Genomic DNA, 13,826 nt, shown 5'->3' with positions numbered 1-13,826 from the left:
AAAATACGATTACAGATTATAGTTCGATCGGGAGGAGATCTGTCACGGGTCACACACATGTGTCCGTCTGCAGAGCGAGCTCGGCTGAGGCTCCCCAGTGGGGCCTTCCAAGTCTGAATTGACAGAACTATTAGAGCACTGCCAGACGTGTAGGACGGGACAAGGGTACCTCAAGTCGCCACTTATTCTCCATCAAGGCTGTGGCAGAATGTGGACTCATTTTATCTGCAGTGAGTAAAAAAAGCTGGGCTGGAACAGAGACTAGAAAATTAGGAGGAAAGAAAGAGAGAATGAGAAAGGGCAAAGAAACGAGCTAGAAGGGCAAAGGCAGAGAGGGGGTGAGGATCGACAAATAGATGACATTAATGTATTCACATTTTGATTAGTTTGGCTCGATTCTTTAGCTCTTATTGAGGCAATTGCACACTGGAAATAGAAAAATGCAATGGCGTATTCACTTTTCTCAAACACGCATACAATATATACGAAATACCACACACATAGTCCGAAGGTCAGTGCTCTGAGCTCTCATGGGAGGTAATGGGATACCAGTCCGTTGGAACAGAATCAGTAGTGCATCAGCAGGTTCAACGCCTCCTAATGCTACTAAGTTCCAGTATGTGCATTCTGCACAGTGTTTAGCCAGATGCCAGTATTTTGAGACCCTATATATATTTGGATTCATTTCAGGCCAAAAAAGGCACATATGCAGCTGTTAACAATAAATATAATGCTACTTTTGAATATCATAATTATTTACATGAATTGTTAACGTCAAATAATACCATTATTGTAATCACGAGTGCTGAATGTGAGTTAAATTAGCACCGTTTCCGACACTGTTACTCTCAATACACTGACACCGTGTTTCTAAAGCTCTGTCCATTGTGTATACTCATTTCTTTACCCACAGACAACTCGACAGACCAGAATGCATCAAACCCACAAGACCAGTTCTCAGGAAGAGGTGCAACTCTTGAGACTTAGCACTAGAACAACTTGCTCTCTTGGTGTTATCACCTTCACTCCTTACCCCTCCAACTGCAAATTAATACAACAAGTACAGGCACATCTAGGGGACTGCTGAAAGGCATTCTGGGAAATCAGTTACTGACATATGCTGTATATTGTATATATGTTACTTATTTACTGATTACATTGCTGATGTACATATGTTATATATGTTACTTATTTACTGATTACATTGCTGATGTACAGAATAGTATACTATATAAATATATTTGTATACCATTTTACGGGTGACTCAAAACCACCAGCTGCTTGTAAAAGATTCATGACATAACAGAAAGCTGCAGTGAGCAACACAAACCGGTGTATATATATTGAAGGGTCATTACTGTATGTCATGCAGTGAAAGTCTGTTTTCTTCCATGGGAACACTGAAGAAGAATGTGTTTATTTCTGTCATGATCTATCTGCTCGGTGGTTCTACAGCTGATGGCTCTGTATTCGTTGTGTGCAGTAAAGTGGTTTGTAAAATAACAGAAGCTTAGCTCCCCACCATCACCTCAGACATCCCAGACATGTCCACAACCCTGTGGCTTACTATACTGTATGGATTAGCTTGACTGCAGGAGACTTGAACATTGGCAGCTCAGAGGGTATATACTGTAGGATTTTCCTCACCTTGACAAATCTTCTGTCAAAGGTTTAGGAGAGTCAAGGATTCAGTGACAGGCTATGAGGATCTTTAAAGGAATAGTTTGACATCTTGGGAAATACGCGTATTGTCTTTTTTGTCAAGAGTAAGATGAGAGGATCAATTCCACTCTCATGTAAGTCTGTCAAATTAGCAAGTTTCCTGTCCCGTGGCTGGAGCTTTATATTTAACATAGAGACATGAGAGTGGCATCAATCCTCTCATCCAACTCTCTGCCAAACAACTCTCTGCATATCCCAAAATATAAAACAATTGCTTCAACTGAATCCACTTAACATTTTTCTGAACTCAGTGAACCACAGTGTGCGAGATGCTGAAGCAGAAACAACGACATGAGGGAAAAGATGGAGCTTATCAATGAGTTTCTCCATCCAACTCAAACAACTCACCGAAGCTGTTCTCAAATATGTCTCAATTGGTGCTCTGGGCAGATAAGAGCTCCTAACTGACTGACTGACTCTGTGTGGTGCTGGACTGCTCATTGATTTGGAGAAATGATGCCCCGATATGACAGTTCTATCCGACGAGGATCGCCACACACACCCAGAGCAGGCCGACGGTGACTGAAGATGGTTTTCTCGCAAGTAATGAACTTCTCAGGCGATGTTGCTGCTGGCAGTAATCATATTTGTGACAGCAGGTGAGATGAAAGGCATAACTGGATTGGCACAGTGCCTCTCGTGTCTGGTGCTGGCCCCGCAGGGGAGACGACATTGTGCATCGGCTGAAAAACCTGTTGTTCCCAGTTATCCAAAGTACGTTGATTGAAGTACTGTGTTGCATGTGTGTGTTATGTACATATTTTGGAATTTGGTTGACAGTTCGGCAACGGTGAAGCCAGAAGTATCTCGACGTGTCGCGGCACGCAGCTTTCTCTATCAGACGTATCACTTTACTAATGTGACAAGATTTCCTTGACTTTTGCTCAGCTCACATCAAAGGGGGAAGTTAAAAGTGTGTGTACCCGTATCTTCTGCATAACTTCAAGGCAGACTGCCTGTTACTTAAACAGGATCATTTCCCTCAACACAACAATAGGAATTTCAGAGCTGCAAAAAAAAAACAGCGCAGTAGATACTGATGCTTCACCTAACTAATCCACTTGCTGGTACTTGTTTGCCCAGTCTTCTTCCTGCTATAATAAGAAGGATGCATTGCTTTACTGGGTCTCATCTGTCACCCACAGCTTCTCTTATGGATTTTCTTGTTTTGATCCTTGCCATCTGTGCTTCCTTCTCTCCCTCTGCTTTTCTTCCAAAGTCGACATCATGAACAATTCATTCTTAGCCACGGCTTCACTGGATTTGGCTCCATAATGCAGAATAATTGTTAAATAATTTTTGATCTAGCATTGGTATATTTTCATATAAGCTAATACAAAATGTGCTACGTGTACATTGGAAAAACTTGCTTCAGTCAAGCGGGGAAAACAAACATCTTCCGAAGACAGAAATAAAGTAGCTGAAGCTTCCTCAATGATCTCGACTGGAAATAAACATATTGAATATTTTTCTCTAAATGTAAATGGGAATATAAAGAGTGATTTGAAAGCACACTTCCATTCACACTGACAGCGTTTAAATTGAGTAAATCTCATTTCAGTGTAAAAGGTCATGCATGAAAATTACAAGTGGTCCTCGCCGCAGCAGCTCCAGCAGTGTTTTTCTAAAATTACTTAAGGATGCTGTGGTTTTTAACCCTGAAGAGATATCCACAAATGTTGATTACATTGCCATTGATAGCTGTTAAAACATGGCACAATTCCACCCAGTCTGCATATTGAGTAACTACCGATAGGATCCTGAACAGAAGAATACAATTTATTTTTCGTGGTCATGTTTATTGTCTACAATGACAACAGTCACATTTATAAAGTGTCTGTTTCATACTGAACTCTTACGCCGGGCCATCGGCTGCATGTATCAACACACAGAGCAATGAGTGACACATTGTGCAACTAAAACTTTGAAGTCACCGTCGGAGGTGCATGAGAAAAAACAGGATGTTAACAGAAGAAAGAAGAAAAGAAAAGACACTTGATCTATCGCAGGTGTTGCCGGATGGGTGCAGAATTAACTGTATTCTATCGCCTGCCTCCTTGTAATCAACTGAAGAAAGCTTGGCTGGAGCTCACCCTCCCTGTACCAGGCTCCATGTCACATCGGCATTCCTCGTTTCCCTCCAACATTTCTTTTCAATTAATACCAAATCTGCTCTTGGGCCGTATGTGTGTGTGTGTGTGTGTGTGTGTGTGTGTGTGTGTGTGTGTGTGTGTGTGTGTGTGTGTGTGTGTGTGTCCCTCTCTGTGTGTCTGAGTCTGTCTGATTTGAGGCCTTATATGCCAAAGTGTATGCTGCTGTGTAAGGGTTTCTCGACAGATATGTTGCATCTCACCCCCAGACGTAATGGGGGCTGGTCTCCACCGGTACAGAGTGGTACAGCTGCAGACCGCAATCATTCCTGTCTGTCTGCCTTCCCCAAAGCATGTGTGCACCAGGCACCGACCTCACAGTGCAAAACCCCAACCATTGGATCGTGAACAAAAGACCTGTGAGTGGAACGAGACCTGCACTCCTTCACCTCCGTGAAGCACTAAACTAAAACAGCCCAAAGCAGCTCAGTAGAAGAACAGTAAAGTGTCACAGTTAGGTCCGACACTTAGTGCTTAGTGCCCGGTCATATTCTGTTAGAACATACAGCTTTAAAAGGAAAATCCCACCTCGGCTTCACACTTCACACTGTAACGGTCCGATGGTTTCCAGGGGATATGCTACAGTGCTGTAATTTATAATTGTTGTAAACACCCACTTCCCAAAGTGTGTTCAGCTGTGGATTTTCCACATTTCCCAGAGTGCCTTTTGACAAGACTCAGAGATGTGTGTTTTTTGGTGCTGGAGGGACTGTGTGTTTTTTCAGGCAAAGAAAGTAAGAGTGAGGCGAGAACAATGCCACAGAGCAGTGGCAGTTGTTCCCCAGTCAAATTACCTCAAATTACCCTTCAACAGGGTTATATTTCAGATGCTACCGGCAACAGCTCCACAAAGATATAAGCTATGGCTGCATTGAATTTCTACTGGGGCTACCATTGGTCGAGAAGTATCTCTGACAGCTCAATGATAGATTGTCCTCTGAATGATTGTTGAATGTCAATGCAAAATGGTAAGTCTACAAAGCAACCAAAGAATACAACACAAAATGACACAAAATTAGTAAGGAATTACAAGCTGCATACTACCTACACGTTTTAAATGACTTTAGGGTGAAACTTTCTTTAACATATTTCAACCAAACCAGCCCAGACTTGAGAGTCATCTCACACCTAAAGCGTGATTAGAACATTGTCCTCAGGGTGGTACATATCCCTGAGCACTGGATATCATTTTCCATCAGACATTTACTGTGACATGCACACGTCGTTAAGAAAATCAAAGAATCACTGTGTTCCTAGGTGCCATAAGAAATATCCCACCATATAGAGCAGTGTCCTGTTCTGACAGGATAACACAGCCGAAAAAGGGAAACCCAACACCCACCTAACACATAACACTGACTCAGACATGTCTAGAGGAGCCCATGACATCTTGCTGTATGTGTGCGAGTCAGTATATGTGTGTTGGGCTAGTGTGTGTCAGAGGCCTGCCATATGCTAGGTGTGCCAATGCGTAGCTGCGAGGTGCAGTAGGTGTATAACAGACTATTGTTATAGAATAGGGTAATTATAGATACTGTGTTAAGGCCTATCAATTCATCTATGTTAATAAAACAACAAAGAGTTAGATGAGAATATTGATACAAATCTCCATACGGTGAATTTATGGCTACAGACGGTAGCCCATTAGCTTAGCTTAGCAGACTACTTGTCGGCTAGAAGCAGTAATTTCCTGAGGTCGTCACCGTGCTGTTGGCAGCAGGAGACCTGGGGAAGTTACTGTTAATGGCTTAGAAATGATCAGGTTGTGCCAGAAATCCCTCTGCTAATACAAGAAGCTATCAGGCACATAACCCCTGTAACACAACAAAGTGTTGTTATGGCACTTTGTGTTGTGTACTAATTAAACACATAAAGATACAGGGTTTAATTAGTAGGACTTAGACAGAGCCAGGCTAGCTGTTTTCCTCTGTGTCCAGGCTTTATGCTAAGCTAAGCTAAGTAGCTTATGGTTGTGGCTTTATAATTAACGTAGAGATTTGAGAGCGGTATCAATCTTCTCATTCAACTTTCGGCCAAAGAGCCTTTCCCAAAATGTACGATTATTGCGTTAAACTTCTGTAGAAGAGAGAAAGCCTGCCATATTGTTCTTCATTACTAAGGGAGCTGATAGAAGCTGGAATATGATCATAAACATGTTCTTTTTTTTGTTTGTTTTTAAGTGAATTGAACTATGCAATTGCAGCCTCATCACCACCGTATACTAAAAATGAAGTGAAAGGAACACATTCCTCCGAGCCAGCAGTGCTCATCCCAGAGCTCTAAAATATGGTTTACCCAAGAATCAGTTCTATAGGCTCGGACGCATATGTCTTTTTCTGTTCAGTTTTATGGCATGCAGACAAGAGCTCCATCAGGCGCAATGATGTTAACTATTCAGTTGCCCAATATTTCATTTAATTTCCACACCCTATTTCCCCTCTTCGATTCCAGGGAATTGGACATATTGAATTGCCAAGAGGCGGAGATATGGAAAGAAAGATATGGCAAAGGGAGCTTTTTTGGATTGACACTTTAGATACACTTCAGCCGATGGGCCTCAATGATTATTTTGATATGAGTGTTCTATACTTGTTCAATTCTTGTTTTGAGATCTGTTTTTCTCTTTTAGAGCTGGGGATCTTTGATTAATGATTAATGATGAAGCCTGATCCCTCTCAAAGCCCCATTTCCGATGTAACGAAATGATCTGATATTATTATAAGGTGCTCCGTGACTCTATAGGTGTGTTGTCTGTATACACTGTGCTCCATCTACCTTTTTTCTGTGTTGTGTAAGTGTGGCATCCACTCAAACCTCTCAGTACTACGTTCAGCACTTTAAAGCTGTATAGTTAACAGCAGGTGGAGCCTCGACCACCAGGTTGTGCACAGGTGTCCTGCATACAGTGATTGGGATGTGATTTGTGTGTTACCTGCCATTCCAGCTAAACCAACTCTGATGAAAGTCCTTTAGACCAAAAGCTAAAGTGTTCCCTGCATTTAAGTGTGCGGATATCTATTCTATCAGCTGATAGCAGCTGAGGGGTTCATAAAGGAATAGACGACACATTATTTTCTTTGAGACAGCAAAAAAAAAAGGAATTCAGTTTTGGTGGAAGAGATGCAATAAAGATATTCTTAAAAGGCCTCCTGACAACGAGTCACCAGCGTTAGCATAATATGGAACAATCACCTCAATTGCTCCCACTTGGCAGAAAGAGACGGAGAGAAAGGATGGAGCGATATGGAAGTTCAATTTGGCAGGCAGTGGCTTGGTTAAGGACAACCCACCCTCGGATTGACTGGTGCCTCGGCCTTATCTGCCACTGGAGATAGAGGGTATATCTTGAGGTTTAGAGGTCCTGCAGTGTCATAGTGAGAAATATGGTGAAAATGTTTCACTCTATGGAACTTCCTATATTAACTCAAACAGTCTTCTTCTGAAGCCCCAACAGACGCACACATCCCCTGTATGTAACCCATTAGTCTTGAACCTGTAATAACAGATATTATTACTCTTTAAGTTGATGTCGCAATCTTAAGAGAGGACAGTGTTGATGGATGAAAATATCAGATACAGCACACATGTGTGTGACATCTTTAAATCTGCCAAAATACTTTATTTATCTGTTGAACATCATGAGACTTAAAGCTGCATTAACTGTTTATTTGTTTTGCCACTTTGGGCAGCACACACCGACATATTATTGTCTTTTAAGTAGGTGCGGTTAATGCCGGCGCTAACATAACATTTCATATTTACACATTCAACAAAATAGCAACATTAGCATTCATGTTTCTGGCCACCTGGCGAATAATATTCCAATATTCTCTCTTCTTTCCGCTCAGTTTGGGTCTCCACCCACTCCTTTAGGAAAATACTTGACTTTTGAACTGCTACATGCTCCACTGTGCTCACCAGCCAGTGAAGACTGATGATGAACACTGAGTTAGACACTGGGCCGGTAATGTAATGCAGGAAAACCAAAACAATAAGTTCAATTACACCACACTTCTCCTTTCACATTACACGTGGTCATTTGATGTGTTGATATTATAAAAATATAGAGTTGAGCTGCTTTCAAGTCAATTTCCGAGCCAGTGATTGCAACCTTGTGAACTATACACAATACTTGTCTAGCCTTGGGCCTTACATCAACATTCCTCATGCTCCAGAAGTTTCTTTTTTTGCATCTCATCCGATTCACCGGTCCAATGCTCCTCGGAACACCACACACCTCTTCTCCAGCTGGTGCCTTGCTGCATGCCAAGTGGCCTGCGTGTGCAGAGTGGCTGAATATTGACATTCGATAATGTACAGTACGTGCTCCTACTTTAAACTCTGATGTAATATTGCAGTCTATTTAAACTGTATGTCATACAGTAATATAATGATACTACCGTATGTTGTCGTCACATTGAACGCACATTTATGTGAGTCTGATTCTGGATGTGCAGCTGAAGCCATACAATCGTGAATACTGTTGTATGCACACGTAGAAAAGGATAAAAAAGCTCACATGCATGTTTGACAAAAATGATTCACTGTACCTTTAAAACAAAGAGGTACAGTGAAATAAAGTGCACTGCTCATGATGCCAGGCTTCTGTTGGTGATTCATCTATACGGTCGCAGTCTCCCTAAGTTTCTCTCTCTCTCGCTCTCTTTCTCTCTGTGTGCCTGTCTGTCTCTCTCTCTCCCTCTCTCTATAACTCAGTTTTATTCACATCACTCTGCATAATGCATAATAGCACATAGGTCCCCCAAGGCCTTTCATTACGTAAACCTGTTGCAAGAGGAGCCACAGCAGCATTTTTACAACATCCATCAAAACGGGTGTGTTAGAGTGGTTTGTGATGTATTGCTGTTTGAGCGGCAGTGACGTCTGAAGACAATTACACTTATACTTTCAAAGCACACACCGATATGTATTTCTAAACACATGGAAAGCTGATTTGATACCGGCGAGGCATTGTGTGCCCCAGAAATAAGCAAATGTACACAGGAATAAAAGACATCCTTCCTCCGTGGGTGAAAAGGATAAAACTCACCTCTGCAGGGCATTATTGTGAAAACCAACAGGGAGAAACCCCTTTCACTGAAAGCTCTCAAAGTGAGGCACTATGCCCGGGGATATCAGGGCCTGCTTCTTGATGTCGTGCATTAACAAAACAGCCACATACAGTAGAAGATATAATAAAATAACGTCCGTAATGTAACACTGCACTGAAGACAGAGAAGGCCAGCTGGCCTGAAGAGGACCACTCTCTCCCTGCTCTACTCAGTCAGTCATCACCTGCCTGCAGCTTCTGCAGCTCTCTCTGAGAATAGGAAGCACTATTTCAGCTGCCGAAATGCTCTTTCACTGATGCGTTTGAGTTAAAGTTCACAGTTCCTCGGCAAGAGAGATTGAGAGAGTGTGGCATAACATTTTCCTATCAGAGATCTGGCAGCAAGTACATTTCTAAGGGAGGTCCGGATCAGTATCACCCACGGGTTACATTAATAGATGGATGTTTGGAGTAAATCCAATGAAGAAGCCTTCATATGTTATACTGATGGAAATATCCAGTGCGGGAGATAAGCGGGGGACATCTACAAGTGACAAACTATCCCATAAAACGGTGTGTGGTAAGGATTTGGAGTGGAGACGGACCCGTGGACACAACTCACCGTTTGCATTCTTCCCACATATCAGGTGTTGCCAGAGTTGAAGAGACCCCCATATCTCCGCGTCAGTGTTGACGGCCTGCTCCAGGGTCTCCACCGTGAACTTGGGGATTCCGTTATCCCGCTCCAGCAGCGCGCTGCGCAGCACACGCGCGTACACCTCGCGGAAGAGGCTCTCCATGCACGCAGCCAGGTAGATGGCCGCGTGCTCGTGGATCCTGACCGCAACCCTGCTTTCCACCATCCACCTGAAGAACTTCCCCACGTTGAAGATGAGTCCGCAGCGCGCCGACTTACCGCGGCTGAACTTGTCCTCCTCCGTGCTCATGCTGTACAGGGACAAGGCACCCAGGGCCGCGCTGATGCAGCTCATCGAGACGCTCCACGACAGGACGATCTTTATGGCACTTTGGATCTCATATTTGGTGCATTTGGCGTAGCGTAAACTCAAGCGCTGCGACTCCTTTCCGACCCTTACCAGGACCCGGCTGACCAGCACCGAGAGCCTGAGCAGGACGTCCTGCGGGGGAGGCGGCAGGGTCATCTCCTTGTCCCTGCTCAGCGCGCTCGCCACTTCCCCGAGGCTCCACGGCACATCCTCAAGCTCGGGTAGTTGAGCGCACTGCCCGGTGCTCTCCAGGATCTCGGCGTCTTCGACCAGGACCGTGTTAACAGTGTCCAGACTGTTGTGTCGACTGTGCATCGATTCGGTTAAATGCCAGTGGTTCCCCCCATGCGCCTCTGAGCAGCACAGCGACGCACTGGAAGATCTGAAGGAGTCGGCGGCTCCACCATAACCCGAGTCTAGCGTCAAATCCTCCAGGGTCCTCGTTACTGACTTGCTACTCCTTGCCATAACTGCACTTCATACTGTAAAAGAGGGTTTTAGGGGAAGTGGAGGAAAAGATTCACGGCGGTGGAGTTCGGATAAGCAGCACGGGTCTCGCAGGAGCTGCTCTCACCAATAGTATTGTGTTTTTGGTAAAAGTCCATCCAAGGCTGTCGTATAAAGTTCAGGAGTAGTATCTCACTCCAGTGCATCGACAGTCACACGGAGCTGTACCAGCGCAGTGCCTGACAGATGGAGGCGGGGCCGTGGAGACCCCGAGAACAGCTGTCAGCCAATGGACTCTCGGGATGAAGAAGCAAAGAGTTTTAATTGGATCGCTTTAGAGGATCAATAAAAAGTCATCGATGTAGCCCATGATTATCCTTATTAATAATTTTATTTTAAAGGCGATGTGAAAACTGAGCACAATGCCGGTGCTGTTGGCTATATCGTCTACTTTAGGTGAAGTTACTCAAAACTTTGGAACAGCGTATCGTGCAGAAATCCTTCCATGTAAAAGACAGAAACTGCAGTAAATAATACATCACATTATATACAGTAAAGAAGTAGAATACGAATAGTAGAATATAGAATTACGATTATGTATAAGGGACAAGTCCTCCGTAGGGATCAGACTTTTGAGATATTTTCTGAGGGCCCATGTCTGATCGTAACATGACTCAAGACTATTAATAATAGATTGCATGCATAATGTATCCTTCTCTAATCCTCTGGAGGAGAACTCAATGAAAAGATCTGAATTACTTTCAAGGTCATTCGCTGGGTTCACTTGCATGGACTAACCTAGCCATTCTTGCCCCCAAAACCCATATATTCTGGGAAATCTGCTGGAACCCCATTCCTGAAAGAATGGTGGATGCACATGCACATGTAATTTAAAAGGTAAGTAACAGCAGCAATGTAGTTGGTTTAAGTTGAATGCATTGAATAGAACTGCAGAAATACTGTCACACCGACAAAACCACTTCTTCGTGAAAAACAGCAAATTGACTAGGTGGTTGAAAGAAAATCTTAAATAATACCATGAACTGGAGATTGCTCACTGTTTTGAGGGACTGAGATGCAATGAGACCGAAGCCTCTGTATTTGAAAGTAAGCTCGACGTCTCTGGAGCAACAGTGAACCCTGGTGTTTTACAGTCTAACTTCAGTTTATTTATCAGGGCCAAAGGCTTGAATTTCTGTCAAATAGATTACTGAAATCTTTTATTCTGAACTAGGGATAGACGTCTGCGGGTAGATACTATTATAGATAAATAGGTAAATATTGTAGATATTCATTGCACACATATATAAAAATACATACTGTTCACACTATGAAGGTCACATACCAAAAGGACAAGAATGCATACAGAGCGGAGTGTGTGTGTGAAAGAAAACAAGTTTCTCCAAAACCAGCTTTAGGACATGTAAATGTTTAAGTAGTTTTTCTCTAAATGTGAAAGATGTAAACAGAATACAATATATTACTCTTGCGCTATTCCTACATTTCCATCTGGATAAATAACTAGGCCTATCTTCGGGGTCGGCTGTAGCTCATGGGGATGAGTGGTCGTCCCGTAACCACGAGTTAGCCGGTTCTATCCCCGCTCTCCCCATAGTTGCATGTTGAAGTGCCATTGAGCAAAATACTGAACCCCCAGTTGCTCCCAGAGTGCTTCACTGCAGCCCACTGCTCCTTAATAACTAAGGATGGGTCAAATACAGAGAAGAATTCCCCACGGGGATCAATAAAAGTGTCAATTTCTTCTTCTTTTCTTTATCCATTAACGTTGCCACAAGCTCTATTGAAAGGTCTGCACAGCTCAGAAGGAAGTAAGAGAGAAGTCAGAAACATATCGTCCAATAAAAGGGGTGAAAGGGTACTCAGATAATTTTGGAAACTAAGGGTTGGGTTGTAAAACTCATCTTGAAGGTCTTTTATAGAGGATAATTTAATATCACAATGTGTATTACTATGTTTGCTGCAAATCTGTCCGTTTCAATCAAATTTAATTTAGATGGAGCATCAAGTCAGAAGGTGCACAATTCTGGAATGAGCCAATTAAACAAATACGATTTTTTTTGCCAAAAGCCCTTTTAGTTCAAGTAACTTTTAGTCCAAACCAAGTTACTATTTGTGGCTTTCAGTATGACAAAGTTGTTCTGATGGTGTTTGTCTGTCCACCGCTTTGGTCCAGATGAAATATCTCAGATACAATTGGATGCATTGCCTCTGGAATATACACCTTTTTTTACAGAATATACTAATGAGCAAAAAAACACAATGGCATTCCTATTAGCCTAGCTATACTTTGTATGTTGTGCCAATTACGTCAGCATGCTAAGCTAAGAACATGGTAGACATTATAGGCTAACTAAACACCAGCATGTCATTATAAACATGCTGACATTTAGCTTTAACATCACATTTAGCTCAAAGAGCTGCTACAGTCGTACCAAGCGGCTGGCTGTAGATTCCTGGAACTGTATCATATTACCTCATCTTCTGCTAAATCACAAGCAATGCATATTTACAACACTTAACATGTACACTATCTTACACAGCATAGTGCTGATTGTATTGTATTGTTGATCATCAATCAACTTAGGGCATTGACTGAACACATGTTGAACAGCTGCATCATGTCCTATTCAGCCATTGGCCGAAGCTGTGACTGCTGTAACCAAAGCAAAAAGAAACTTGACACACATGTTGACAAGACTCTCTGCTCTTTAAAGTGAAAAAAAGCAAAATGAATGAACAAATAATTGAATGAAAAAAGAGGGAAAGATTAAATAATGTGATGAAGGAGATTCCATGGCCTTTCAAAACCAATTCTGGTTAAGACCGCCGTCTAGTGTCCGCTTGCAAAACTACATGTAATTACATAAGTAACTCGGGTGACTAAACAGTACGTATATTAGATTGAGGTTCCTGCATCACGAAGCGGGCTGTTTCAAGGCAAGCTGATAGCTGATAAATACAAATGGTACTGCTTTGGGCAAGTTAAAAGCCTGCACAGATAGATATTTACTATAATTGTAGATTAATGCTTCGACGGGCCTGGGTCTGTGGAGCAGATATGTGTTGAGAGCCTGCTCCAGGGTGATACAGGAGCCGAGGTTCCTCTCATAGCACGTTCCTCTTTCATCTGAGGGACTTATACCATTTTCACAGAAGTATTTGAATGAAATCAAACGAAACTATATGATGTCTTAATTTGCATAGACAACCAAAAGAATGCTTTCCATGTATGTTGACATGTCCAAAATAATAACAACAGTCAAATATAATAAATATGTACGGCTGGATTTCCACTTCCTCTATCTGTAATTCTCCTAGCTAGATATTATAACTAGAACGATGAATAGTATTACCTATTGTGTCTTACTTTCACAAATTACAAATCATGTAATTCAACTTGGCTCCCATTGGTCACAGATTATTCGCTGC

The 13,826-nt window shown here is 42.5% G+C and overlaps 1 protein-coding gene across 1 annotated transcript in view; it reads right to left on the bottom strand.

Annotated features, from left to right (window-relative positions):
* btbd11b (BTB (POZ) domain containing 11b) overlaps nt 1-10,566 on the bottom strand; it is a 64,061-nt gene extending 53,495 nt beyond the window's left edge. The window contains exon 1 of the mRNA XM_034534971.1: nt 9,545-10,566. Coding sequence (XP_034390862.1) covers nt 9,545-10,397 — 853 coding nt within the window. The 5' untranslated portion in view covers nt 10,398-10,566. The remainder of the gene's footprint in view (nt 1-9,544) is intronic.
* Nucleotides 10,567-13,826: the final 3,260 nt, after the last annotated feature.

Source organism: Cyclopterus lumpus, chromosome 6 (genome assembly GCF_009769545.1).
Source record: "Cyclopterus lumpus isolate fCycLum1 chromosome 6, fCycLum1.pri, whole genome shotgun sequence".
NCBI lineage: Eukaryota > Metazoa > Chordata > Actinopteri > Perciformes > Cyclopteridae > Cyclopterus > Cyclopterus lumpus.
Note: the sequence above shows the minus strand (reverse complement) of the source record. Positions and strands in the feature narration are given on the sequence as shown.